The sequence below is a fragment of the Geotrypetes seraphini genome, chromosome 7 (assembly GCF_902459505.1).
Source record: "Geotrypetes seraphini chromosome 7, aGeoSer1.1, whole genome shotgun sequence".
In the NCBI taxonomy this organism is placed as follows: Eukaryota; Metazoa; Chordata; class Amphibia; order Gymnophiona; family Dermophiidae; genus Geotrypetes; species Geotrypetes seraphini.
The window spans coordinates 10,490,977-10,515,772 of record NC_047090.1 but is presented as its reverse complement, the minus strand read 5'-3'; the positions used below and the strand labels follow the sequence as shown (position 1 = coordinate 10,515,772).

Below are 24,796 nucleotides of genomic sequence, written 5' to 3'. Positions count from 1 at the left end.
CATCTCTCCTTCTCCCTCTCCAGTAGCAGCTGTCCCTTTTTTTCCTTGCCCAGCAGCTTCCCAGATTCCTTTCTCTCCTCCCCTCCCAGAAGCATCTCTCCTTCTCCCTCTCCAGTAGCAGCTGTCCCTTTTTTTCCCTTGCCCAGCAGCTTCCCAGATTCCTTTCCCTCCTCCCCTCCCAGCAGCATCTCTCCTTCTCCCTCTCCAGTAGCAGCTGTCCCTTTTTTTCCTTGCCCAGCAGCTTCCCAGATTCCTTTATCTCCTCCCCTCCCAGAAGCATCTCTCCTTCTTCCTCTCCAGTAGCAGCTGTCCCTTTTTTTCCCTGCCCAGCAGCTTCCCAGACTCTGATAGTGGTTTTCTCCCCTCCCAGCAGCTCTTCTTACTTCCCAGCGCAGCGATTCAGGAAGGCAGCCTTGGGTCCTTTGTTGGGTCGCGCCGCCTCTGAGGAAAGAGGAAGTTGCATCATCAGAGGCAGCCGCGACTCAGCAAAAGCCCCGAGGCTGCCTTCGTGAATCGCTGCGCTGGGAAGTAAAGGAGAGCTGCAGAGAGGGGAGAAAGCCACTGTCGGAGGCTCCCCAAGATCTCTCCGGCCCAGCGCAGGCTTCAGATGTTGATCTTGCCCTGCGCAGATCGGCAGGAAGTTGAAGTGAGTCAATTTTGCCGGCCCTGTGCGGACCGGCAAAAATTTCCTGTGGACCGGCACCGGTCTGCGGACCGGCGGTTGAAGAACTGTGATCTAATGGACCTGGGGCGATTAAGTGACTTGCCCAGGGTCACAAGGAGTAGTGCAGGGTTTGAACCCACAACCTCAGGGGCTGAGGCTGTAGTTCTAACCACTATGCCACACTCTCCTCCAGCACAATATCAGGTGTGAGCCAAGTATAGGACAATGAAGCCACTGTGACATCAATGATGAGATTGGTTCTTATTGGTGGAATGAGGCATTATGACTGGTAGCGGTGGCAAGGCTTACAGCTGAGGCACCTCTAAAGATAAAAATTTGGGGAGGTGGGGGAAATGGGGGGAGGGACTTGACCAGTCAACTGTAGTACCCCCGAGGTTGGTCGGACCCCTGAAAGGGACCCTCAAGCTTAATCTGGCACCACAATCACGGACAAGAAGGCCAATTTAAACAAAATCCAACAGTCCTACACTATACCAGGGAAAGACTGCACAGGCTTACCACCTCCACCTGCTGGAGACTGAGAGCAGACTGATTGTACTTGGGACTGCACATCCCACTTATACTACAATCAAAAATCTGTCTCTGTCTCCTCTTGCTGGGTAAGCTATTACCCATCAGTTTCTGTGCTGGTCTGGAGGGATGATAAAGAAATACCTGTTTTTCAAGATCAAAAGCACATTTGAATTACTATAACACAAAAATGAAAAGTAACCTGGGTAGCACTGGTGTTCAATTTCTCTGCAGCTGCAGCCTCCCTTAATCGTGTTATTTCCTCTGCAGGTGTTTCACGATATTTTTGATGCGGACTGCTTTCTCGAAGTGCACTCTCCAAGTCCTTTATATTACTAAAGACCTTTTCCTCCCTTCTTCGAACCTGCACAAAAGTTTGAATATGTGAGCAGAAATGGAGCAAAGAAATAATGACACACTATTTGCTGCCCTTACAGTAAATAAGAAGTGAGGTAGAGCATTGTCTAAGCAGAATTTGACTCCTTTGCAATAATAATAATAATAACTTAATTTTTTTATACTGCCAATACCCAAAAAGTTCAAGGCGGTTCACAAAATAAAAAGGACTGAACATTCCAGTGATGATACAAAGCACACCGAAAGGCAGTACAATATTTCAATAATGAAAAATACAGTATGAAACTAGAAAACTGGTTAAGACCTATTTGTCCAAAAAATTTGTTACTTGATTGATGACTATGTCATAAAGGTACAATAAGACGCAGATTGTTGAATCAGTTCGTCTAACCATACTTGAACTTTACCTGCTTGATAAGCCAAAGATCGATCAAAATACTTTTTTATAACGGCAATTTTTGGGATTAGGAAAAGTGAATAAAACAATTCTAATTAAGGAGCTTGCCTTTCAGCTGGGGCAGCCATTGTTCATCTACTATGTTACTATGTAAACCAGGGCTGCCCAAGTCCGGTCCTCGAGATCTACTGGCAGGCCAGGTTTTCAGGATTTCCACAATGAATATGCATGAGAGAGATTTGCATAACAAGAAGGCAGTGCAGGCAAATCTTTCTCATGCATATTTATTGTGGATATCCTGAAAACCTGGCCTGCCAGTTGATCTCGAGGACCGGACTTGGGCAGCCCTGGTTTACATAGTAACATAGTAGATGACAGCAGATAAAGACCTGCGCGGTCCATCCAGTCTGCCCAACAAGATAAACTCAAAGCATAAGGCATGAAATGATACTTGATCGTGATGTGTTCTTGCTATTTTTGGGGCATAGACTAGAAGAAGTCAGCCTGGCACTGCCCGAGTTCAGCCATGATCAGGGCACAGTCTCTGCTTCTCAATTATTGATGTTGCCATCTAATCACTGCTATGCTGGTTTGGTTCCATGCCTTCCATACAGGATTCCTTTGTGTTTATCCCAAGCATTTCTGAATTCTGTTCCTGTTTTCATCTCCACTACCTCCCCATGTAGGGTTATCAAATTTCTGAAAATAAAAGAGGACACATGGCCCCACCCGTCCCACACAGCCTTGTCTTCTCTCCTTCTCTCCCCACGCAGGATGGGTATGTTGTGGCAACAGGGGTCACCCATGGGTGGGAGCTGCATCAATCATAGTCCTGCCGCAAGTACCGGTGATCCAGCGATAGGAAGTCTTGTTGCGAGCTGCTGGAGATTCGTTTGACACTGGCTGGAAAGGCCCCGGCTCTGCCTGAGCTCAGGGTCATGTCTGAAGGGCCTCCGAGAATGCGCATACACAATGATGTCATGTGCCTGCATGGATGCCCTCTAGACAAAGCCCCAAGCTCAGGCAGAGCCAGGGCCTTTCCTGCCACCTCCAACCAGTGCCAAAAGGGCCTTCAGTGGCTCATAATAGAAACTGTTGCCCCTGGATCACTGTTACCTGTAAGGGGACCGCAGCTGATGTGCCTTCTATCCGTAGGTGACCTCCGCTGCCTCCTGGGCCCCAAAAAGGTTAAAAATAAAAAATAAAAAAATAATATATACATTATATATTAGTCTGGACTCAAGAGAGAGTGCAAAACCCAGACAAACTGTCCGGATACCCAAACAATCCTCTAAAAAGAGGACATGTCCAGGTAAATCCAGACCTATGGTCACCGCAGGTATCTACCATCCTCTCTGGCATGATTCCTGAGTTGGCACCCCCGCAACCTTAATTCTTGTCTGTTAGCGATACTATGTTCCCATCTCTAGAAAAGATGCAGTTTAATACCTTTCAAATATTTGAATGTCTGTATCATTTCACCAGAGGTGTAGCTAGGAGGGGCGCGCATGATGAGTAAGTGCTCCCCCAAACAGATTTTAAACAACTTTCCTCTTCCTGATACCACTCTATCTTTCTTTTACCTTGGGAAAGGCATTGCCCCTCCCCGAGGTCCACCACCTTTCTCCCTTCCCTCCAATCACTTGGGTGGTCTTTGCAAAGTAAACTGCCTTCACGGAAACAGGAAATTGCATCAGAGGAGGGTGGGGCCGACTGAGGGAAGGCCTGGGGCAGCCTGCTTCAATCACTGATTGCTACTGGAGAGTTGAGGTAAAAGATTTTTTAATGCAGGGCAGGAAGGAGAAGCCAGCTGGGGCTGGAACTGGGCGCTAAAAAGGGAGGCTGAAAAGGGAAGCAGGTGAGAGAAAGGGATTGCAGCTGGAACTAGGGGCTATAAAGGGAGGATGGTAAGAGAAGAAGCTACAGCTGGGGGCTGAAAAAGGGGAGCAGGTGGGACAAGGGGGCAGGAGCTTGGAAATGGCCCTAATTTATGTGCTAGAAGGTGGTGGCTGGGAATAGCAAAAGGGAGCTGATTCTAGCTGATGGTAGATGTGACTGAAATGGTCTGATATTGGCGGCAGATGCAAGAGGTGGCTGGTGCTAGTGTTTGGGGATGGGAATAGGGGTGGGTGAATGAAGGGATCTAATGCTAGGCATGCAAGAAGGGGACCGATGTCTGACAAGGGGTGGAGGTCATTGAAGAAGGAAGAGGACAGATACTGTATGGGGGAGGTGGAAAACTAAAGGGCATATGCAGGGGCAGAGGAATGGGGACTGGGGTTAAGGTGGAGGAAAGATACAGTAAATACTGGCGAAGAGGCAGAGGCACAAGAAATGGAGGCTTGTGAAGGGAATAGACCTTTGAAGGAGGTAAAATAGGAAATGAGATCCCGACTAAGGTGATATGGACTGGAAAGGAGCAAGAGGCTGGGAAAAAAAGAAAACATATAGGAATGGGAAAACTAGGAAATAAAAAGCTGGTAAGTAGGTGAGCAATAAAATCTAGCTATAGGTAGATAAAACCCCCCAGATGAGATAAATGGAGAAAAAAATGAGACCGAGTCCAACTTAGATATAAGAGAAGAAAGGAGGAAGACAAACCGTGGACAGCAGAAAATGGAAAAGAGATTCAGGAGAAAACCAAGACCAACCCAGGTGGAAAATCAAAATTCTGAAATGAGATGTCAGCTTTGAAAATGTATTTTGATCTGAACAGGAGGAAATGCCTTTTTTTCAGTGGAATGAGAACCATTGCAGCTCTTTGTCACTCTGGACAAGTCACTTAATCTTCCATTATGCCATGCGCCCCCCTCCCTCCCCCCAAGGGACAGAGAAAGTACCTGCATATACGTAATATGGAAAGCACATTGGGTGTATCACAGAAAGGCGCTACATCAAATGCATTTGATTTTCTTTACTTCAACCTTCATACCTCTTTATGGACAGGGCTGTTCCATTCTTCAGCTTCCAAAGCCTCTTTTAGTCGCATTATTTCTTGTGCAGGTGTTTCCTGATCTTGGTTCAAATCATTTTCTCGAACAGCATTCTCTAGTTCTCTGATATTAGTGAACATCTTGTCTTCTTTTCTCCGAATCTACAAAAAGGTATTTTTGTTACAGCAAAGAGGCAAAAGGACATCAACATACATCAACACAGTACTTGATAAAATGTGCCCATGGTGCGCTTTTTTTTTTCCCAGGAGAACTTGTGGAAGTCAATCAGCTACCAGCTTTACACGGGTAGGCGCAAAGGAAGGTTGCTCCTGCCCGGTTCACCGCTGGACCACCAGGGATTCTAAAGGTATGGTGGGGTGGGGAAGGGAGATAAAAATTATTAGAGTCAGCTGAGACAGGAGACGGAAGGGATCCCTCCTATCCCAGCCCACCGCTGGACCATCAGGTCTCACGTCAGGCCAGGCAGAAGCCTGCAAAAGGTTCGCAAGGTGGGGGTGAGTTAGCATTGACCCGAATATAAAATGAGACCCCCATTCTTTTGGCCCCAAAATCTGTTTATATTTGAGTATATACGGTACTCTAAACTGTCCATAGCACTCTTAAGAAAACTATTCAATCTCATCCACTGCGTCATTGCCCAATTTGATTTCCCAAATCTTTTCATAAATAAGAATGCTTTCAGTTGTTTCCTAAAAATAGCATTTTCTATCATCAGTTTGCGTTTTACTGCAATCTGGTTGTATTCCCTTGGCCAGCGATAGAAAATGTATATTATCTGGTCTCTTGATTTGGTGTAGTCTGTTTTGATGCCCATGGTTCTCCATGTATGAGATCCTTTCATTCCGGACCCTTGAAGAAGGAGTGTTTCTCTGAAACACGGACCGTGTTGGGTCCTGCATCTTCATATATGAGAACCAACATTGGGATCAGTAGATTGCATTTACTTAAATAAAAGATCCTGTGCTTTGTACATCGTCTCTAAAGTTTTTTCCTTACTGCTTCCCTTGTTTTGCAAGAATCTACTGTCCATGAGTCTGGTTTGCTTGTTCAACTGGGTCAGGCCCCTGATGCTCAGGACTTTCAAGATATAACCTGCTGCAGCCGAAACACTTTTATTAGAGCAAGAACCAGCCCTCAAGGCAGTCAGCTGGCTTGTTTCTCTAAAGAGCTGTGCTGTGTTTTACTTAAAAAGAACAACCCACAAAATGACATGAAGGCCTCAATGCTTGCTTCGGTTGCTTGGTTTACCTGCACCAGTTTAAAAGGGTTGTCCTTTGGAGAAGAAGGGCTCTGCGCGGGAGGCTGATCGGAAATGCCAATGAAGCTTAATCCCTTTTTCCTTTCCTTAAGACAAGCTTGTTGGTGTCTTTTTATTCTTTCCATCTGCTCCTCCACTGTCATACGAGGTCGGGGACTTTCTGCCAAACACAGCTGCTCCACTGCACTTCTTGGTCTCTCCTACACATGCATAAGAAGAAATAAGTAGAAACATTATACTCACGCACAAAGAAAATTTCTTCGATCCTGGAACTCACAACTCTACGTAAACATGCGCCGATGGAACTTAGGCATCAGGTCTAAAAGACGTCTACATCCAATTTCTAAAACCAACAATGGCAAATACATTCCTTCATGAAACAGGCTCTCATTCCTACCCTCAATGGAGCATAAACGTTCTCACACCAAAGTAGATCTCCTTAAAGGCAGGTAGAGGTGTGTGTGTATACATGGGTCCATGCCAGGCTGCTGCTTCTTTAGCAAACTCACTGTTTGGGGGGGGAAATAGGGGGGGCCTCAAAAAGCAAATATGAAATGACCTCATAACTTGAGTGAGCCTTGACAGCAGCTTCAGAGGTTGAGAAGCAAGATCAATGCTGGGCAAACCTCCTCGGCCTGGACCCCTTAAATGGCAAAAACAGATCAGGATCAAAGCTGGAGTGGGCAAGTAAGACTGGAGCGAGGCAGACTTCTTCCATCTGTGCCCCAAAATTAGCAGGGAGAGACAGAGAGTGAGTATACTGTGTTAAACCATGTAAGGTGGAACCTGTGCAGAGTGAGAGATTCAATTCCACCTTGTTGGGCAGACTGGAGAGACTGTGTAGGTCTTTATCTACCAACACTTCATTTGCTTCTCACAACTGCTCACCTAAGAGGACATCTGTGAGGGGGGATGCCTGGATATTTCTCCTACAGGGAGTGCAGTCCTCCCTAAGACTGTGCTAAAGGACCACGGGAAATGGCCTCCCAGATTTCTCCCTCTCTTCAGAGGGCCAAGTTATTCCTTCCTGTGCTATAGCTGCACTGCTACAATGCTTTTCACATCTCATCTTTTTGCTATACCATGCATCAGTCAATAAATGTATTATCAGATTTAGCTTGGCAGACCATTTGAACAGAAGAATATTTGCAAAACCAGACGACACAAAGTAGTATATGAACATAGGATACTGGATGGATCTTTGGTCGGACCCACTATAGCCAATCCAAGTCACGAGAACCTGGCTGGATCCCCAAAGGTCGATTCCAAGCCATGTACCTCCAGGGAATAAGCAATGGCTTTCCCAAAGTCTACTCCTACCAATGCCTTATGGACTTTTCCAGGAATTTATCAAAACCCTTTTTAAACTTAGCTACACCAGCAATGAATTGTTTGAAATGTATAACTTAGTAACTTCATGGTACGTCCCCCTAGTGATTGTTATGTTTAGAAAGAGTGAAACTGATTTGCATTTACCCATTCTACTCCATTGAGGATTTTCTGGGTTTGGCCTTTCTTCACAGTGGAATCTTTCCAGCCATTTTATCATTTTGCTCACTTTCTCTGTAGGCTTTTTTAATTCTGTTATATCTTTTTTTAAGATCTTGTGAGACTTGGAAACTGGGCACCTAAACAACAGTGCACAGTGATACATAGAGAGAAAATAATCCTGACTACAGGTATAAAATACTGGGCTCGGGGTCACCATCCAAGAAAAAGATCTTGAAGTCATTGATTTATTTCCAAATGATCAATGTGGGGCACAACTAGACCAAACATCATAAAAACAATTAAAATGCAGCCAACATAAAAGTTAACCCGCCTCGAACTCCACATTGAAGGATTTGGCAGAGTGGAAGACCATAAATAATGTAACCAGCAATGATAGATCATCTGATCAACTGTGCCTACTGCTGAGTCGCCAGTGGACAATAAGCTAATGAAGTCATTAGGTATGACCCTGCATTTCGTAGCTACCAAATTCTTCTAGATCTGGGGTCGGCAAACTGCGGTTCGCAAGCCACATGGAGTTCTTCTTGCATGTGCCTGTGGCTCTCCAGGTCCTGATCCTTTAAGCTTTCTCCCAACCCCAAGATCCCCTCCCCTGGGCCTACCTAGATACCTGGTGGTCCAGCAGGGGTCTTTGTGGCAGAAGCGTGGACCTCTTCACGGCAGCCTTCTAAAATAGCTGCCACAACCTCGCAGCATTTCCCATAGTACCGTGAGCTGCTGCAAGAGGTTGCGGCAACCATTTTGGAAGGCAGCCGCGAGGAGGCAGGAGTGAGAGGGCCAGGCTCCTGCCACAAAGACTCCTGCTGGACCACTAGGTACCTAGGTAGGCCTTGGGAGGTGGGGGTGGAATCGTGGGGTTGGGAGGGAGATTAAAGGGTCGGGGGTTGGGGGAGGGGCAGGGGAGATGCAAAGACCTGCAAGGTGTTGGAGGGGAGAAAAGCTACACCTTGAGGGTCTTTGTAAATCTTGGGTTAAATATTTTGGATAAATTGGCTCTTTGCTGAAAAAAGGTTGCCAACCCCTGTTCTAGATCATTCCTCAGGCTTAGCTAGATCCCTCTTGCAATAGGTGTGGAAAATGAAGTTTGCTTTTCAAAGATCTACATCAATAAAATGATTCTTGAACTGCCCAAGATCTCCAGCAGAAGGAGAAGAAGAAACTGGACCATGACATGACAACTGTATCAGGTCAACTTCTGTGACTGGATGCAAATGTGACCTATTGAACTTCTTATGGGTCTGGATTTCTTATGATAAAGGTGCGAAGATTTATTCAAATATAATTACGAATAAGAAAAGAAAGTTTTTGCCTGAATATTTCTATAAATATTCTTTCATACCGAGGCCCGGATTCTCAAAACAATGGCAGAATCGGCCAGCGCCTGAAAAAAGGGCAAAGGTCACACGTCAAACTACAGTCCAGTTTTGAGCATCACAGTCTGTGTTGAAGATGAAGACCACGGGTTTACAGGCCTATCTTTGACGTGGAATCACGCTTAGCAGCGCCAAACATCAACCCTGCTCATAACCATGCCTCTTTTGACGTTTGGCTTGGTAAGTGTCTGCGTAGAAGTGATTCAGGCGCCTTTTTTAAAGGCATCTTGTAGCACCTACCTTTTTTTCTTAATTGGTTTTTAATGGTGCATTGAATTACTGCCCCGTTAATGGCCAATTAAAACACTTAACTTGGGCGCCTTCTGAACGGTGCCGTTTTGAGAATCTGGGCCTGAATGTTCAGTGTGTAAAACAAATTCCAACTTAACCCTCCCCCCCTCCCTCCACTAATCAGAATGCACAATGTGAAAAATAAAGAAGGGTATGAAGACTTTTACAAGGCACTGGATAAAGAGAGAAAGTTGAATTTCCAGGCTATTTTTTCCCCATAGTGATGATTTCATGGACAATATCAGAGCCAAGGTTACTTTCTAGTCTTCACTCTCAGCATGTTTTAATGTTTATGAGCCCTGGAGTCCCAGTGACTAAGTTCTCTGTTGGTTGATGAAGTATGAAACATGTTTGGCATGAAGGAAGATGTGATTCACAAACAGAAAGACATAAAATCAACTAACCTATTTCCATATGGAACTGCAGGTGGCATACAATTACAGCAATATATATAACGGAACTATATTGGAGATGCTGCAAGGTGGAAGTGGGAAGCTGCTGTGCTGTTCATCACTCATTACCTTTGATAGGTTTGCCTTGCTCTTTCTTAGGGTGACATAAGATGCTATAGTTGATGATTCAGGTACTGGAGATTTTGTTCTTGATGGCAGAACTCCAACAGGAAAATAAGCACCTAGACATGTCAAAACATGGGTAAAGTCTTAGTTCCAATTTTCAGAAAATTTGGCAAACAGAGAAAGCTTTCCCTCGTCACCTCCTGCAGCTCCCTCCCCAAGACAGAGATAAGAACTGAAAAGATATCAAATCCATCAGGAAAACTTATTCAGGCCAATGAAACTGAGCTGCAGGATCATTTTCCCTTCAATTCATTTTGTAAAATGTAGCAATTCTCCTGGTTTCCCAAAATAAGCCTGTGCTCTTCCCCACCCTATAATTCCGAAACCTTTTCATATTAACCCGGGGCTGCAGGAAATTCACTGGGTGCTATAAATTACTGTAGATCTCATTTTAACAACGCTTCTTACTCACAAGTGTGTTAAACTAGGAAAACATTTAGAAACCCAAGAATTGGATTGTTACCAAAGGAGAAATTAAAATTAATTAGGCCTGAGCACACAGTCAAGCAGGCCTGAGCATACATAGTGCTACAATCCTGATCTGAGCATACATAGACCAGCTTGAATTAAAAACTAAACTTTTCAGAACTTTGCTTTATAACCCAAAAGACTTTTTGCCCCTTGTCCTTAGCACTTGGTATGTTAGTTGAACCCAGTTTTGGTCTTTGCTTGCTGTTGCTTCCCCTTTGCTATCATAATGTTTTATTTTATATTTAGTTAGATTTCAGAGTTTAAAAGCCTTGCTTATTTACTAAGATCACGTTGCATGTGTAGGTCTGGGCCCAGAAGGAATGGAAAATATTACCATATATACTCGAATATAAGTCGAGATTTCTTGGCCAAAAAAAGCCTGTGGGTTGTGGATATTGCCTACTCGCAGCAGACATTCAGCCAGTAGCCTCAAATGGAGCAGGAGGGCAGGAAGATCGCTCCTGCTGGGCTACCAGGGACCTGAAAGGTACATGGAGAGGTGGGAGGTGTGGTTGTCAATTTCGGCAGGCACAAGGGATTCCTCCTGTCCTGCCCACCGTGAGGCTTCTGAGGAGTGTGTGTGTGTGGGGGGGTGCATGGCCACTGCTGGACCACCAGGTCGCACGGCAGGCCTGCAAGGCATCGGGAGGGAGGACAGGGTGCAGAGCCTGGTAGGGAGTGAGGGGAGCTGGGTGCAGAGCCTGGCAGGGCACTTGAATATTAAGCCCCTGTCTTATATTCAAGACAACCATTTTTGGGGGGTGGAAAATGGGGTCTCGACTTATATTCAGATTAACTTATATTCAAGTATATACAGTATGTGCAACATTTAAAAATATATAGGCTTTTCTGTTCTTAAACGTAAAAGGGTATGTACGAACAGCTTTGGCAGAGATCCTCTCTTATCTTTATTAAAAGGCATGAATTGAAGAAGGCTGCAAGGGGCCCTGTGTGCCCAACATACTGTATTAAGACACAACTAGAAAAAAGGCAGAATTAATTTGAGTATACAATATTGAGAATAGCAGAAGAAGCCCTTTGCTTCTAGTTCTTGTGCTTCCTTGCATAAGCAGATATTTACCTGACTTACTCTGTAATATATTGTTATAAATTGCAATATATGTATTATTGGGTCATAAAATTCTTTGCCTGGGTATTCCCATATATAGATTGTATATGAGAAACAGTATTGCTTTTGTGCACATGTTTTTCTCTGAAGCCGTTTGTAAAAGTATGGTTTTAGTAATGGTCCCGAGATCCCTCCTGCCTTTTTGCCATGTATCATATTCCAAATGGTATAGGATGCCTCAAATGGAATGGAAAAATCCCATGACCAATCATCAAGGGGAGAGTGTGGCACAGTGGTTCAAGCTACAGCCTCAACACCCTGAGGTTGTGGCTTCAAAACCACGTTGCTCCTTGTGACCCTGGGCAAGTCACTTAATCCCCCCCCTCTCATTGCCCCAGGTACAGGAGAATGGTATAGAAAATTGAATAAATAAATGTGGAGCCTGAGAGCCACTTAAATAAATGTGGAGCCTGAGAGCCACTTAACAGCATATAAGAATATGAGAAGCCAGAGTAAAGTCAAGATCTCTGGACAATCACATGGTTTGAAACTCTGTGTGACGTCTCCTTTGGACAAAGTAACTATATTGGAACCTTATGAAGAGGCTGTATTTGTAACTAATTGACTTTTGATAACTACTGAATAAATATTTTTAATTGAAAATGCATATATTTGTACAAATTCTTAGTCTGGGATGTCCTTGTCGCGCAGAGGGTTACAGCCTTTCCCCCCCTGCTCATATGGTGTTATCCAGGGACAGCAGGCAGATATTCTCACACATGGGTGATGACCGACGGAGCCCCAGTATGGACACTTGAAAAGTGAATTGCAACTTTAAGTTTTAGAAAGTTTGCAATCAACCCGCGCCGCGCATGCGCAAGTGCCTTCCCACCCAACGTAGGCGCGCGGTCCCTCAGTTAAGATAAGCCAGCTAAGGAACCAACCTGGGGAGGTGGGTGGGTTGTGAGAATATCTGCCTGCTGTCCCTGGATAACACCTGTTACGGTAAGTAACTGTGCTTTATCCCAGGACAAGCAGGCAGCATATTCTCACACATGGGTGACCTCCAAGCTAAGTAGAATGGGATGGTGGGAGAGTTGGCCTTTAAGAAAATAAATTTTCTAATACTGACTGGCCGAAGTGCCCATCCCGTCTGGAGAAAGACTCCAGACAATAATGCGAGGTGAATGTATGAACTGAAGACCAGGTGGCAGCTTTACAAATTTCTTCAATAGGAGTAGATCTAAGGAAAGCTACAGAAGCTGCCATAGTTTGGACTTTGTGAGCTATGACATAGAAACATAGAAACATAGAAATTGACGGCAGAAAAGGGCCACAGCCCATCGAGTCTGCCCACACCAGTGACCCACCCCCTGATTCTTACTCTCCTAGAGATCCCACATGAATATCCCATTTCCTCTTGAAATCTAACACGCTGCTGGCCTCAATCACCCGCTGAGGCAGCTCGTTCCAATGATCGACCACCCTTTCGGTGAAGAAGTACTTCCTAGCATCACCCTGAAATTTCCCTCCCCTGATTTTCAGCGAGTGTCCTCTGGTTACCGAGGGCCCCGTAAGACTGAAGATATCATCTTTCACCACTATACGCCCAGTAATATACTTAAAGGTTTCAATCATGTCTCCTCTCTGTCTTCGCTCCTCCAATGAGTACATCCGCAGTTTTTTTAACCTTTCTTCATACGTGAGATCCCCGAGCCCCAAAACCATCCTAGTAGCCATTCGCTGAACCGACTCAATTCTCAACACATCTTTTCGGTAGTGTGGTCTCCAGAATTGAACACAATACTCGAGATGAGGTCTCACCATGGATCTGTACAGTGGCATTATTACTTCAGGTTTTCTGCTGACAAAACCCCTACGGATACAGCCCATCATTTGTCTTGCCTTGGATGAAGCCTTCTCTACTTGATTGGCAGCCTTCATATCGTCACTAATGATCACTCCTAAATCACGTTCCATCGTGGTCCTGGACAAGGTTTCACCATTTAGTGTGTAAGTTCTGTGTGGATTTTTTTTGCCTAGATGCATTATTTTACATTTTTTAGCATTGAAGCCTAGCTGCCAAGTTGATGACCACTGCTCGAGCTTTCTTAGGTCCTGCGTCATAAAGTCAGGCACACTGCTGTTGCCAACTATGTTGCATAGTTTGGCATCGTCGGCAAACAGTGATACTTTTCCTCTAAGTCCTTGGGTCAAATCTCCTATGAATAAATTGAATAGAATCGGCCCTAAGACGGAGCCCTGAGGTACTCCACTCATCACTGCTGACGTTTTGGAGGGGGTACCGTTTACCATCACCCTTTGAAGCCTACCATCTAGCCAATCCTTTATCCATGTAGTGAATGTATCCCCTAATCCCATCGATTTTAGTTTGTTCAACAGCCTTCGGTGTGGGACGCTATCAAAAGCTTTGCTGAAGTCCAAATATATCACGTCAAGGGACTCACCGGCATCCAGATGACTGGTCACCCAGCGCAGTCCAGTCTGAGCATAACAGAATGATATACAGGCCACTACCCAGTTGGAAATTGTTCTCTTGGAAACAGGATGCCCCAATTTGTTAGGATCAAATGAGATGAAAAGTTGGGGAGATGTTCTATGTGGCTTTGTCCTGTTGATGTAATAGGCCAAAGTACACTTACAGTCCAGAGTGTGCAGGGCCATTTCTCCAAGATGAGAATGAAGCTTAGGGGAAAAAACTGGGAGAACAATTGACTGATTGAGATGAAACTCTTGTTACAACTTTTGGTAGAAACTTTGGATGTATGCGCAGAACCACTTTATCATGGTGAAAAACTGTGAAGGGTGGATCTGCCACCAACGCTTGTAACTCATTGACCCTCCTGGCAGAAGTGAGCGAGATAAGAAAGACAACTTTCCAGGTAAGAAACTTAAGATGAGCCGTGGCCATTGGTTCAAATGGTGGCCTCATTAAACTGGAAAAAGGTCCCAGACTACAGGAGGCGGTTTGAGAGGTGGTTTCATATTGAAAAGTCTTTTCATGAATCTGGAGACCAAAGGATGAGCAGTAATAGGTTTTCCCTCAACTGGCATGTGAAAAGCTATAATAGCACTGAGATGGACTGACAGATGTAGATTTGAGTCCAGAGTCAGACAGATGAAGTAGATAATCCAACACCAATTCCACTGACAAGGAAGTTGGATCGTGATAATGAAGGAGACACCAGGAAGAAAACCTAGTCCACTTTTGTTGATAACATTGTTGAGTGGATGGCTTCCTTGAGGCGTCAATAATATTGTGGACAGGCTGAGAGAATGTAATTCATATGGATTCAGCCCAAGAGAAACCAAGCTGTCAGGTGTAACGAATGCAGGTTGGGATGTAGAAGCGATATGCCTATGCAGACGATATTCAACTTCTTCACCCTATTAATATCACTAACACCTCTGACATAAAAGACATAAATAATAAACTGGATAACATAAACGAATGGCTATACACAAATAAACTTTCACTTAACATTGACAAATCTTGTGGGCTACTACTCCCGATTAAAAAATCTGAATCACTACCAGGAACTATCTCTATCAAATCTGTCCCACTACACATGGAAACTAAAATTAAACTACTTGGCGTTATCATTGATAGAGATCTCTCTTTTCACGAACATATTAGTTCCGTAGTAAAAGTCTGCTTCTATAAACTTCGCATCATCAGATCATTAATATCCATTCTAAATACTGACTCTATTACTATATTAACCCACTCTTTAGTAATTTCTCACTTAGACTACTGCAACTCGCTCCTCAATGGCCTTCCACAAAAAGAATTACGACGCCTTCAACTGATACAAAATACCGCAATAAAACTTATCTATAAAAAATCCAAATACGATCATGTTACTCCTCTCTTAAAGGAAGCCCACTGGCTTCCAATTTCTTATCGTATCACTTACAAAATTATTCTACTCACTTTCAAAATCAAACTCTTACATCAACCTACATTCCTCGATAAACTTCTTATTCCTCAAAGTTCCACACGTACATTAAGATCATCTGACCAAAAACTTCTCTATATTCCATCTCTTAAAGATTTTTATTATACTCGCAAAACAAACTTCGCTATAACAGCCCCTACCTTATGGAACTCACTTCCACAATACCTCCGCGACGAACAACAACTAGTCAAATTCAAGATCAATCTAAAGACTTTCTTATTTCGAGATGCTTTTAATCAAACCTAAAAGCATCTTCTCTCTCTTCCTTCGGTCAGCAAACTTCCATTATCTTAATATTCCCCTCCCTTTTGTTCAATCCTCCACCCCACTCTCTCCTTTTCATCTATACAATGTAACTTTTCCCCTTCCGCTGTTACTGCCCTCACACTCCAGTTCGTCAAGTCTTTGTCATTTATGTTTAACTTAAGACATCTTTTTGCACATACTGCTACTTTTAATGCTTTTTTTTTTTAAAATAATTTTATTGTAAACCGGCCAGACAATTGTTTGATGGTCGGGATATTAAAAACCAATAAACTTGGAAACTTGGATCCTTGTTTCTGAGTAAGCAGAGTAGAAAAGATTGGCTCCCTGGTGTTGAGCTGAAGTAGAAAGGAGAACCAATGCTGCCTGGGCCACCAAGAAGCAATGAGAATCATGGTGGTCGACTCGCGTTTGAGTATGAACAGAGTCTTTAACAGGAGAGGAGTTGAAGGGAATGCATATAGAAACAGGCCTGCCCAATCCAGGAGAAACGTATCGGCTTCCAGACGGAGAGGTGAGTAAAGTCTGGAGCAAAACTGGGGCAACTTGTGATTGTGGGGAGCTGCAAATAAGTCCACTTGTGGAGTGCCCCATTGAGCAAAGATGGGATGAAGAGATGCAGAGCTGAGAGTCCATTCATGAGGTTGAAGAATTCTGCTGAGGTTGTCTGCCAGGGAAGAATTCTCCCCTTGAATGTAAACTGCTTTTAAGAAAATGCTGCAAGCTGTTGCCCAAAGCCAGATTTTCTGAGCTTCCCGACATAACAGAAGAGAGTCCGTGCCTCCTTGCTTGTTTATGTAGTATATGGCTACTTGATTGTGCGAAGGAGAAGGACTTGAGGACTCAAGAGGTGCTGGAAAGCTTTGAGAACATAAAATATCACTCGGAGCTCGAGGAAATTGATGTGAAATTTCCGCTCCCTGGCAGACCAATGACTTTGTGTTTGAAGGCCGTCCAGGTGCACTCCCCAGGCATAAGGAGATGCATCCATCGTTATCACCTTTTGGTGGGGGGGGGGGGGGGTAAGTGAAAAAGGAGACTTTTGGATAGATTGGAGGAGGTCATCCACCATTGAAGCGACTGCTGAAGATATGATGAAAAAAAAATATGTTGAAAGAGACGATCTGACGCTTGAGACCATTGAGAAGCAAAGGCCCACTGGGGAATGCGAAGATGTAGCCTTGCTAATGGAGTTACATGAACTGTGGAAGCCATGTGACCCAGAAGAACCATCATGCGCCTCACAGAGATGGTGTGCACCTTCAACATCTGTTGACAGATGATGAGAAGATTGTTCAGGCACTCTGGAGGGAGAAACATCCTCATTAGAGTAGTAGCGAGAATAGCCCCAATGAACTGAATTAGGTGAGATTTGGGGAAATTAACTTCGAAGCCCAAAACTTGTAGGAAGGCAATGGTCTGAGATGTTGCCAGAACCACCTCCTGAGATGACACAGCTTTGATCAACCAGTCGTCCAGATAAGGAAAGACTTGAAGACCGTGGGATAAGAGAAATGTGGCCACAACAATCAGGCACTTCATGAAGACTCTGGGAGAAGATGCCAGGCCGAAAGGAAGAACCGTGTATTGATAATGACGTCAATTCACTTGAAAACGAAGGTACTTGTGGGAAGCCTGATATATTGGTATATGCGTGTAGTTTTCTTTGAGATCCAGAGAGCATAGCCAGTCGTTCTGATCCAGAAGTCGATAAAGAAGGGCTAGGGAGAGCATCCGGAATTTCTCTTTGACTAGAAATTTGTTGAGATCTCTGAGATCCAGAATGGGTTGTATACCTCCGGGTTTTTTCGGAATTAAAAAATACTAGGAGTAAAATCCCTGCTGGGACAAAGGAACCTCTTTGATAGCATTGAGAAGGAAGAGGGCCTGAATCTCCTCAATGAGAGGAGAAGACTGTACCGGGTCTCTTGGAGGATGATCCGGAGGTAGGGTATGAAAATGAAGAGCATACTCCTGACTAATGATGTCTACAACCCAGAAATCTGTGGTGTTAAGCTCCCAACGATTTATGGCTGAGGTGGCAGTTGGAGAATGGGAACTGTGGCTATGCTCCTGAGGAACACGTCAAAAAGGCTGTGTGGGCTTTTGTTGAGCAGCCTGTTTAGGTTGTTGACTTGGTTGCTGTTTTTGTTACCTAGGTTGAGAAGGAGCAGGCTTAGTCGAAAACCTGCGCTGGTACAAAGAAGTACGGGGTGCTTGAGGCTTCTTCTTTGGTTTAACCAAAGTGTCCCATCTGGTCTCATGAATGGATAGCATTTGAGTAGTTGTATCCATTGATGGACCAAAAATCTCATCTCCTGGACAAGCAGCATTGGCCAAGCAGTCTTGGTGATTTACATCAAGTTCAGAAATACGAAGCCAGGCAAGACACCTCATGGCCACTGACATGCCCGCAACTGATGATGTAAGTTCAAAAGTATCATAGGTAGTGCGAACCATATATTTTTAATTTAAAAGTCAAAGCAATGAGTTGTTGGAATCTTGACTGGGATGGAATATACTTTTGAAAAGATGCAAGCTGTTTGACCAAATATTTCAGGTAAAATGAGAAATGGAAATTATAATTACCAGCTCTGTTGGCCAACATTGCATTCTGGTAAAGACACTTACCAAACTTGTCCATTGCCCTACCTTCTCTGCCAGGAGGTACAGAGGCATAGACACTAGCACCTGACAATTTCTTTAGGGTGGATTCAACCAGTAAAGATTCATGAAGGAGCTGTGGTTTAGCAAAACCTCGAATAGGAACCACCCTATACAGTTTTTTAGGAGCCACCTGATCGGAGAGAGGAGTCTCGAGGTTCTTGTAGAAAGTCTCTCGTAAAATGTCATGGAACGGGAGCTTCAGCAGGTCTTTAGGAGGCTGGTCATAATCCAAAGCCTCCAAGAACTCCTTGCTATGCTTGGAATCTGCTTCTAGCAGGATGGAAAGATCCTCAGACATGACGGAGAAATTTAGAAAAAGAGGACTGCTCGGAAAAAGCAAAACTTCATTCAGGTGATTGCTGAGGTGAATCTGAACCAGATGAGTCCACATCTGCAGTAGAGAGTGGTTCCTATCTCCAAATCCAGGTCTCCAAATAAATCCGAATCATGTATGGAATGAGGATGGTGTTGAAGCCTCGAGATGTTTGGTCTTATGAGAGTGCTTTCGGTACCGCACCGGAGTAATCTCTCTCGATGTTTGTGTCGAGGATGACTGGTGCCGTGGAGAGGGATTGATTGACTCCTGCATCGATGGTCTCCGCACTGGTGGAGCATCAGATTGATGTGCGGCCAGTGTCGTCATTTGCTCAGACTGAACCTGTAGAGCCGATGTCGACGTAGCCATAATTTGAGTCGGCATTAAGATTTGAAAATGCTCACCCAATTCCTCCTGAAGCAAACTGTCAATCTTTTGCTTGAGGGAAAGCACAGGTACCGCAGGCTTTTTGCCAGTACCACAGGTGCGTCACTCCGGTCCGGTGATGAGGAGGCTGATGTCGAGGCACTCACCAAAATCAGGACTAGGCACTTACGGGACTTTTTCGAGGTCGGCATAACTCGATTCAATGCCACTTTGACCCAAGTCCCATCTAGGGAAGGCTTCTTAGCAGGCTCCCCCTCCATAGCGACACCGACCAAGTGCTGTTGTTGAAGAATTTGGTTTTTCAAAGTCCTTTTTTGAAGTGATGAACAATGAGTACAGGATTCTGGATGATGCTCGGGCCCTACACACTGGAGACACCAACGATGTGGTCAGTCACAGAGATGGGCCGAGCACAGCGACTGCACTTCTTGAATCCCGTCTGCAGGCGGGACATCGATGGGAAGACTGCCTTGGTGAAATCGAAGGCCAAGGTGGTACGACAGGCCTCGCTGGGCCAAAAACCCGTGAGGGATAAAAGAGATTTTTTTTTTTTAACTGAAGTAACTCGTACTAACAGAAAAGAAGAAAATAACTCGAAAATGACTAAAAAAAATCACTGATGCGAGAGCAGGAAGGCAAAAAAGTTTTCAACAGCCATTGAGATGCATCTTCTTAGCTCCGTGGAAACTAAAAAACTGAGGGACTGTGTGCCTACGTCGGACGGGAAGGCACTCATGCATGCGCGGTGCTGGCTGATCGCGAACTTTCTAAAACTTAAAGTTGCGATTCACTTTTCAAGTGTCCGTACCGGGGCTCTGTTGGTGACGTCACCCATGTGTGAAAATATGCTGCCTGCTTGTCCTGGGATAATACATTAATTGCATTACTCTGTGCATGCAGAGACAGCAAATAACGAGAGCAATTAAGTATCAGGGGTTTCAGTACTAGGCCCTCTACATACGCTTTCAGGCCAGTGATAGACGTAGAAAGGGAAAAACAGGAATAAGCCCCAAAGGTCAGATTTAACTGTAAATATATTTTCTATCCATTTATTTAGCACCATCTACCTTTCAAGGCTGTTCATTTTCCCATGAAGCTGAACTAACCTTTAGCTGCAGAACTCTCCCCATCTGGAAGTGCCTCCACCTTTTCATCCCCATTAGATTCGTCCACTTCTGCCACCGTGGTTAACTCTGGTTCACTCTTATACAATCTGTAGTCAGGACCCTGTCGAACGCAAGTGTTATAGAAAAGGGTTAGAAACAAGGGGAGGATCACATTTTCCAAACCATATGAGCAACCCCACAAGCACATGTGAAAAATGAGACACAATGTTTTCATCTCCTAAGACTCAAACACCAAAGCCTCACTGAAGACTTGTTTCTTGCCTGTCCTCTGAAGCATTTCACAGGCTATTGCTCGCATAGAAATCCAAATTGGTCAGTAGCTTTTAGAGGAGTGGCTCTATCTGATTCCGTTGCAGAGAAACCACATCTCCTGGAGCTTCGCAGAAACATACAATCTATCTTCTGCCTTTTCTGCTGGGGCGGGCTTTGCTTTCTGCTTTTTTCGCATTGTTGCTTGTTCCAATTGCTGTACATTAATTTGTAACACAACGGTTTTTAGAACCCAATTTTACATAGAACATAGAGATCAGAGTTGCAGGTCAGGAGGTGCGGAGATGTCAGCCCTTTAATGGGAAGTGGTGATTTTGTTGCTCCATTTTTCCACCTACATGTGAAACTAACTGTTTTTATCATGGCTTCATTTTGGAGGTGGACATAAACTACATGGGAATAAGGAACATTAGTATTTATTCACAAATGCAACGTAAATGCTGCAGTTTGCACAGGGGATGTTTCCAAAACAACAGCCACAACAAGGGAAACGCTTAGGTCTGATGGAGATTACGGTGAGGAGAGGAGTCTCCTCCTTAGGTGGTTTTCAGCCGCAGTTTTTGGGTTTCTTCAGAATTTGTTGCTCTGGGCATAGGCTGGTGTTGCTTAGATCTAAATCCAGCCTTGGTAATCACAATCCGCCCAGGCTCCAGGCTGCTTAAATCGCACTTTGCGGGAAATAAAAGGGCAGAGCCATTGATTATTGGCAGTGATGGGCCATATACAACATGGGTCAGAGACAGAGTTCCAATGCCAGGATCTGGAAGGAAAGTGTGTGTGTGTGTGTGTATGGGGGGGGGTTGGCAATATTCAGTGCTGATGCTGGCGTAGCTAAGTGACGAAACAGGAATGCATAAAAAGCAACCCTAATTTTGTTGCTTAGCTATGCAGGTGCCAGCTGAATTCTGGCCAGGACCCACATAAAGTCTGGTCAGATCTGATATTAAATATCCAGATCTAAGGTAGCAGATTCTGGATGGTGTAAATGGCCCCAAAGACTCATTGTACCACATAATTATGGAATATGGTTCTGCTTGTAAGTCTGCATACTGTGTGTCTAAACAAAGTACCTTAATTGTATTCTAATATAAGGGCTGTTGGGGCTTGGTTTGGGAGCAGTTGGGTTTTATTATACAGTGGCATGTCTTCTACTTTTTAAATAGATGTGTTTTACATCAAGAGGCTTATTTTATCCTCATGAACGTTATTTAAGCATAATAGCTACACAGCCATCACTGCCACCAACATTAGTAATAGGTAGCAGAGAGCAGAAGGGGCCACTGAGCCCCTTGATCCAACCAACATTTTGTCCCACAGGACGTTGGCAGTCAAGAAGTTCAAGAGTGGGGTTAAGGGGTGGGACTAGTTCATTAACCCTGCCCCCAACCAAAAGGGCATCCTTCTGCCAAGAGAATGTTTCTTCTCAGAAGTATGCTGATATTGGTGAGTGAGTGTGTACTATATCCTGTTAGAGTTAGATGCACTAAACAGGATCCATAAGACTGTGTGGGTCTGCTCCGATCCGATTTTTGGCTGATTCTAAAAGAGCTATTGATGCACCAAAAATTTTGCATGTGAATGATTTGTGTGGAGGTTGGTCGTTATCCTTGTCTCTCCCAACCGATTGATCACTGTGAGAGCAACTCTCACATATGCACAGAGCCAGCAGGGGAAGCCCGAACAGCTGAGAGCAGGGGAAAACCCCAATGCAGCCTCCTGCCACTCAGCTGTTCGGAGCAGGAAACCTTTTTTTTCCAGTCAGCGTGTTAAAAAACACGCTGACTGGATTCAATTTCTATTTCAAAATCAGCAATTCAAACTTTTAATGGTTCTGGTTAGCTGAAGTTACACTGTAAAATTAAGTCTTTGGGTTATTTAGGTCTGGCTCCTCTGTTTTTAGTGGTTTACACTATGTATGCTCCACTCCAACAGCCAGCGAGGTCATCTCCTACCGTCAGAGCCTTTCTGAATGGAAAGGATCACAAGTTTGAATTCATGATAAGCATCCATCGATTTCTTCATGTTGCAACAGCTCGCCTCAGTAAGAGACGCTCTATTTTCACAGTGCAGAGGTCTTCTTAGGAACGTTTCAGATGACGGCAGTTTCACTGGGCTGAAGGCTGACTTTAACAAGAAACCATCGGTTCCTTTCCCCATCTTTCTGCCAAACTGGGGGGAACAAACCTGAACTGCCAGCTGCACTTTATGGCCTACCAGAAATGTTTGAGTCTTTGGAGCACTGAACTTCACTCACGGCTAGATGAAAAAGCAACAACTCAAATAAGGAAACAAATAAGCCAACAGGAAGAAAAGCAAAGCAAAACGGCACAAAAAAAAAAAACAGAGCCACATGGGAAAAGGGCAGGTGCGACGTGGCCGGTGGCAATGGCTGCCACTTACACAGTAAGAGCTATTCCTCGAGTACACGGGACCTATATGGATCTTCTTCTCTTCGGGCAGCTGGATCGGAGCCCTGCTAGAACACGGCGAGGATTTGCTGCTCTCGCCGGGCAGAGGGGAGTCATAGGAGCGAGGGAGCGGAGGTCGAGGTGGCACCACTTCCTCCTCCTAAAGATTACACAACAGTTGCCATTTTCAGAGCTAAAGTTTCAGAAAGTTCATAGTGTAGAAACGACAGTCACCCTGTCCTGGGGGCCTCTTAGTTGTCCTCTGACCAGCAGCCACCTCCATGGAGGAGACAGGAAATTTGTAAAGCCCAGACAAGCAAGTGTTTCATTTCAACCAGTAATAAAAGGTGCAAATTGAACAGTTCCATGTTTCTTGAGGGACAACAATGTACAAAATGGGAGTCTTAAGATTTCTTCAGAATCTGTGTTTGAAACAGCAAATGAACCCCGAGCTTCCTCAGCACAATTAATTGCCTGATTAGCTGCGCTCAAGTTGAAGCAGCTGATTCTAAACTTCCCTGAGTGTACACATGCAGACATTTTGGACCCTGAAAAGGGTCCAAGAGTACTTTTCATCCAGAAGACAGTGGCAATGCATAATATTACAAAGCAAAGGCACTGAACAAAGAGCTCATCTGTCTGGACAGGGTGACAAGACCCTTGCTCCATCCTATCCACGGGAAAACCATTCACTATGGAAAGACCTGCAGATGTGAGGGTCAGGTTCTCCAAAAGGCATCTGGAAGACTGGCAGAGTAGTCCAATTGGACCCATTCTCTTGCTGCCTTGCACGGCAGTGGAGCTGTATTCAGATTATATAAGGGCAATATTTATTTTAAAAAGTTTTCTTCAGGAACCCCCATAACTTACAGAACATGGCAGCATGCCTTTCATTGGGCTGCTGGAAGAAGCAGAAAAAATGTCACCATTTAAATCTTACCTCTGTTTTTTGCTTCACTGAAGAAACAGACACAGATCCTGTGAGACACACATCAGAAGGAAAGAACAACAAAATAGAGAGAGTTATTTCATGCTGCCAAGTTGTCCAAACAAAGTTTCAATTTTATTTCTTTAAACATTTTATACACCATCACTCAAGACGGTTGACGTGATTGACAATGAAAGAGTGTCTGAAAAACTCATAAGTCCACAGATACAAATGACAGAATCGGGTCCGATTTGCGTTTTTAAGAGCCATTCTTAAGGCAAGGAATAGGAAATTAGATGAGAGAACATCATGCATTTCCATGTTTGTGACTTACTATCAGATCCTCAGAAAGGTCAACCAAATTGCTTAGACGTCTAAGTGAAGGAAAATATCTCAGAATACCACACCAAGGATCAAAAACCTTCACATTGATTTCTGCCTTATTCCTAGCAATCCTTTCTATTCTTTTTTTCTTTTTAGAAACACCAATTATAAGTGATTAAATCATCAATATATGCCCTTCATATTATAGCGTGGGTCGACGTGTATTTTCCCCAAAATGTTTTTGACTTACTATCCAAATCCAACTCTCTCCTTTTCTAATACAAATGAAATGTTATGAAGGGTTTCTACGAGTTAACTATGAAAAAAAAAAACCCCTCCAGAAAAAAACAATTGCAAAGACGATTGCTCTAAGTAGACAGAAGCTGCCGCCAAACCTGTCTCTGCCGAAGTTCTGTGCTGCTTGTGTTTACTCAAGGCTTCCATGACATCCTGAATTCTCCAGAGCTCCTTCTGCATCTGGGCTCGCTGGATGCCAGCAGACTCCGTCTGCAGAGAGAAAAGGCTTGAGGAGAACCATCTGCATTGGACTAGCTCTCAACAGGCTCTGACCTGGATTGGCTTGACCCAGTGCTGCCATCTAGAGTCAGACCAATTGTTTTTAGGAGTTGGGAGCTAGAAACCTTTGCTGCACACTGATGGACTTCTCTGC

The 24,796-nt window shown here is 44.3% G+C and overlaps 1 protein-coding gene across 4 annotated transcripts in view; it reads right to left on the bottom strand.

Annotated features, from left to right (window-relative positions):
• Window positions 1-24,796, bottom strand: part of PLEKHA5 (pleckstrin homology domain containing A5) — a 299,351-nt gene that overhangs the window by 18,159 nt on the left and 256,396 nt on the right. For all 4 annotated transcript variants that reach the window (XM_033951918.1, XM_033951920.1, XM_033951917.1 and 1 more), the window contains 7 exons: window positions 24,522-24,633; window positions 23,815-23,852; window positions 20,176-20,296; window positions 9,859-9,971; window positions 6,152-6,361; window positions 4,882-5,043; window positions 1,398-1,559 (listed from right to left, as the gene is read on the bottom strand). In XM_033951918.1, coding sequence (XP_033807809.1) covers window positions 1,398-1,559; window positions 4,882-5,043; window positions 6,152-6,361; window positions 9,859-9,971; window positions 20,176-20,296; window positions 23,815-23,852; window positions 24,522-24,633 — 918 coding nt within the window. The remainder of the gene's footprint in view (window positions 1-1,397; window positions 1,560-4,881; window positions 5,044-6,151; window positions 6,362-9,858; window positions 9,972-20,175; window positions 20,297-23,814; window positions 23,853-24,521; window positions 24,634-24,796) is intronic.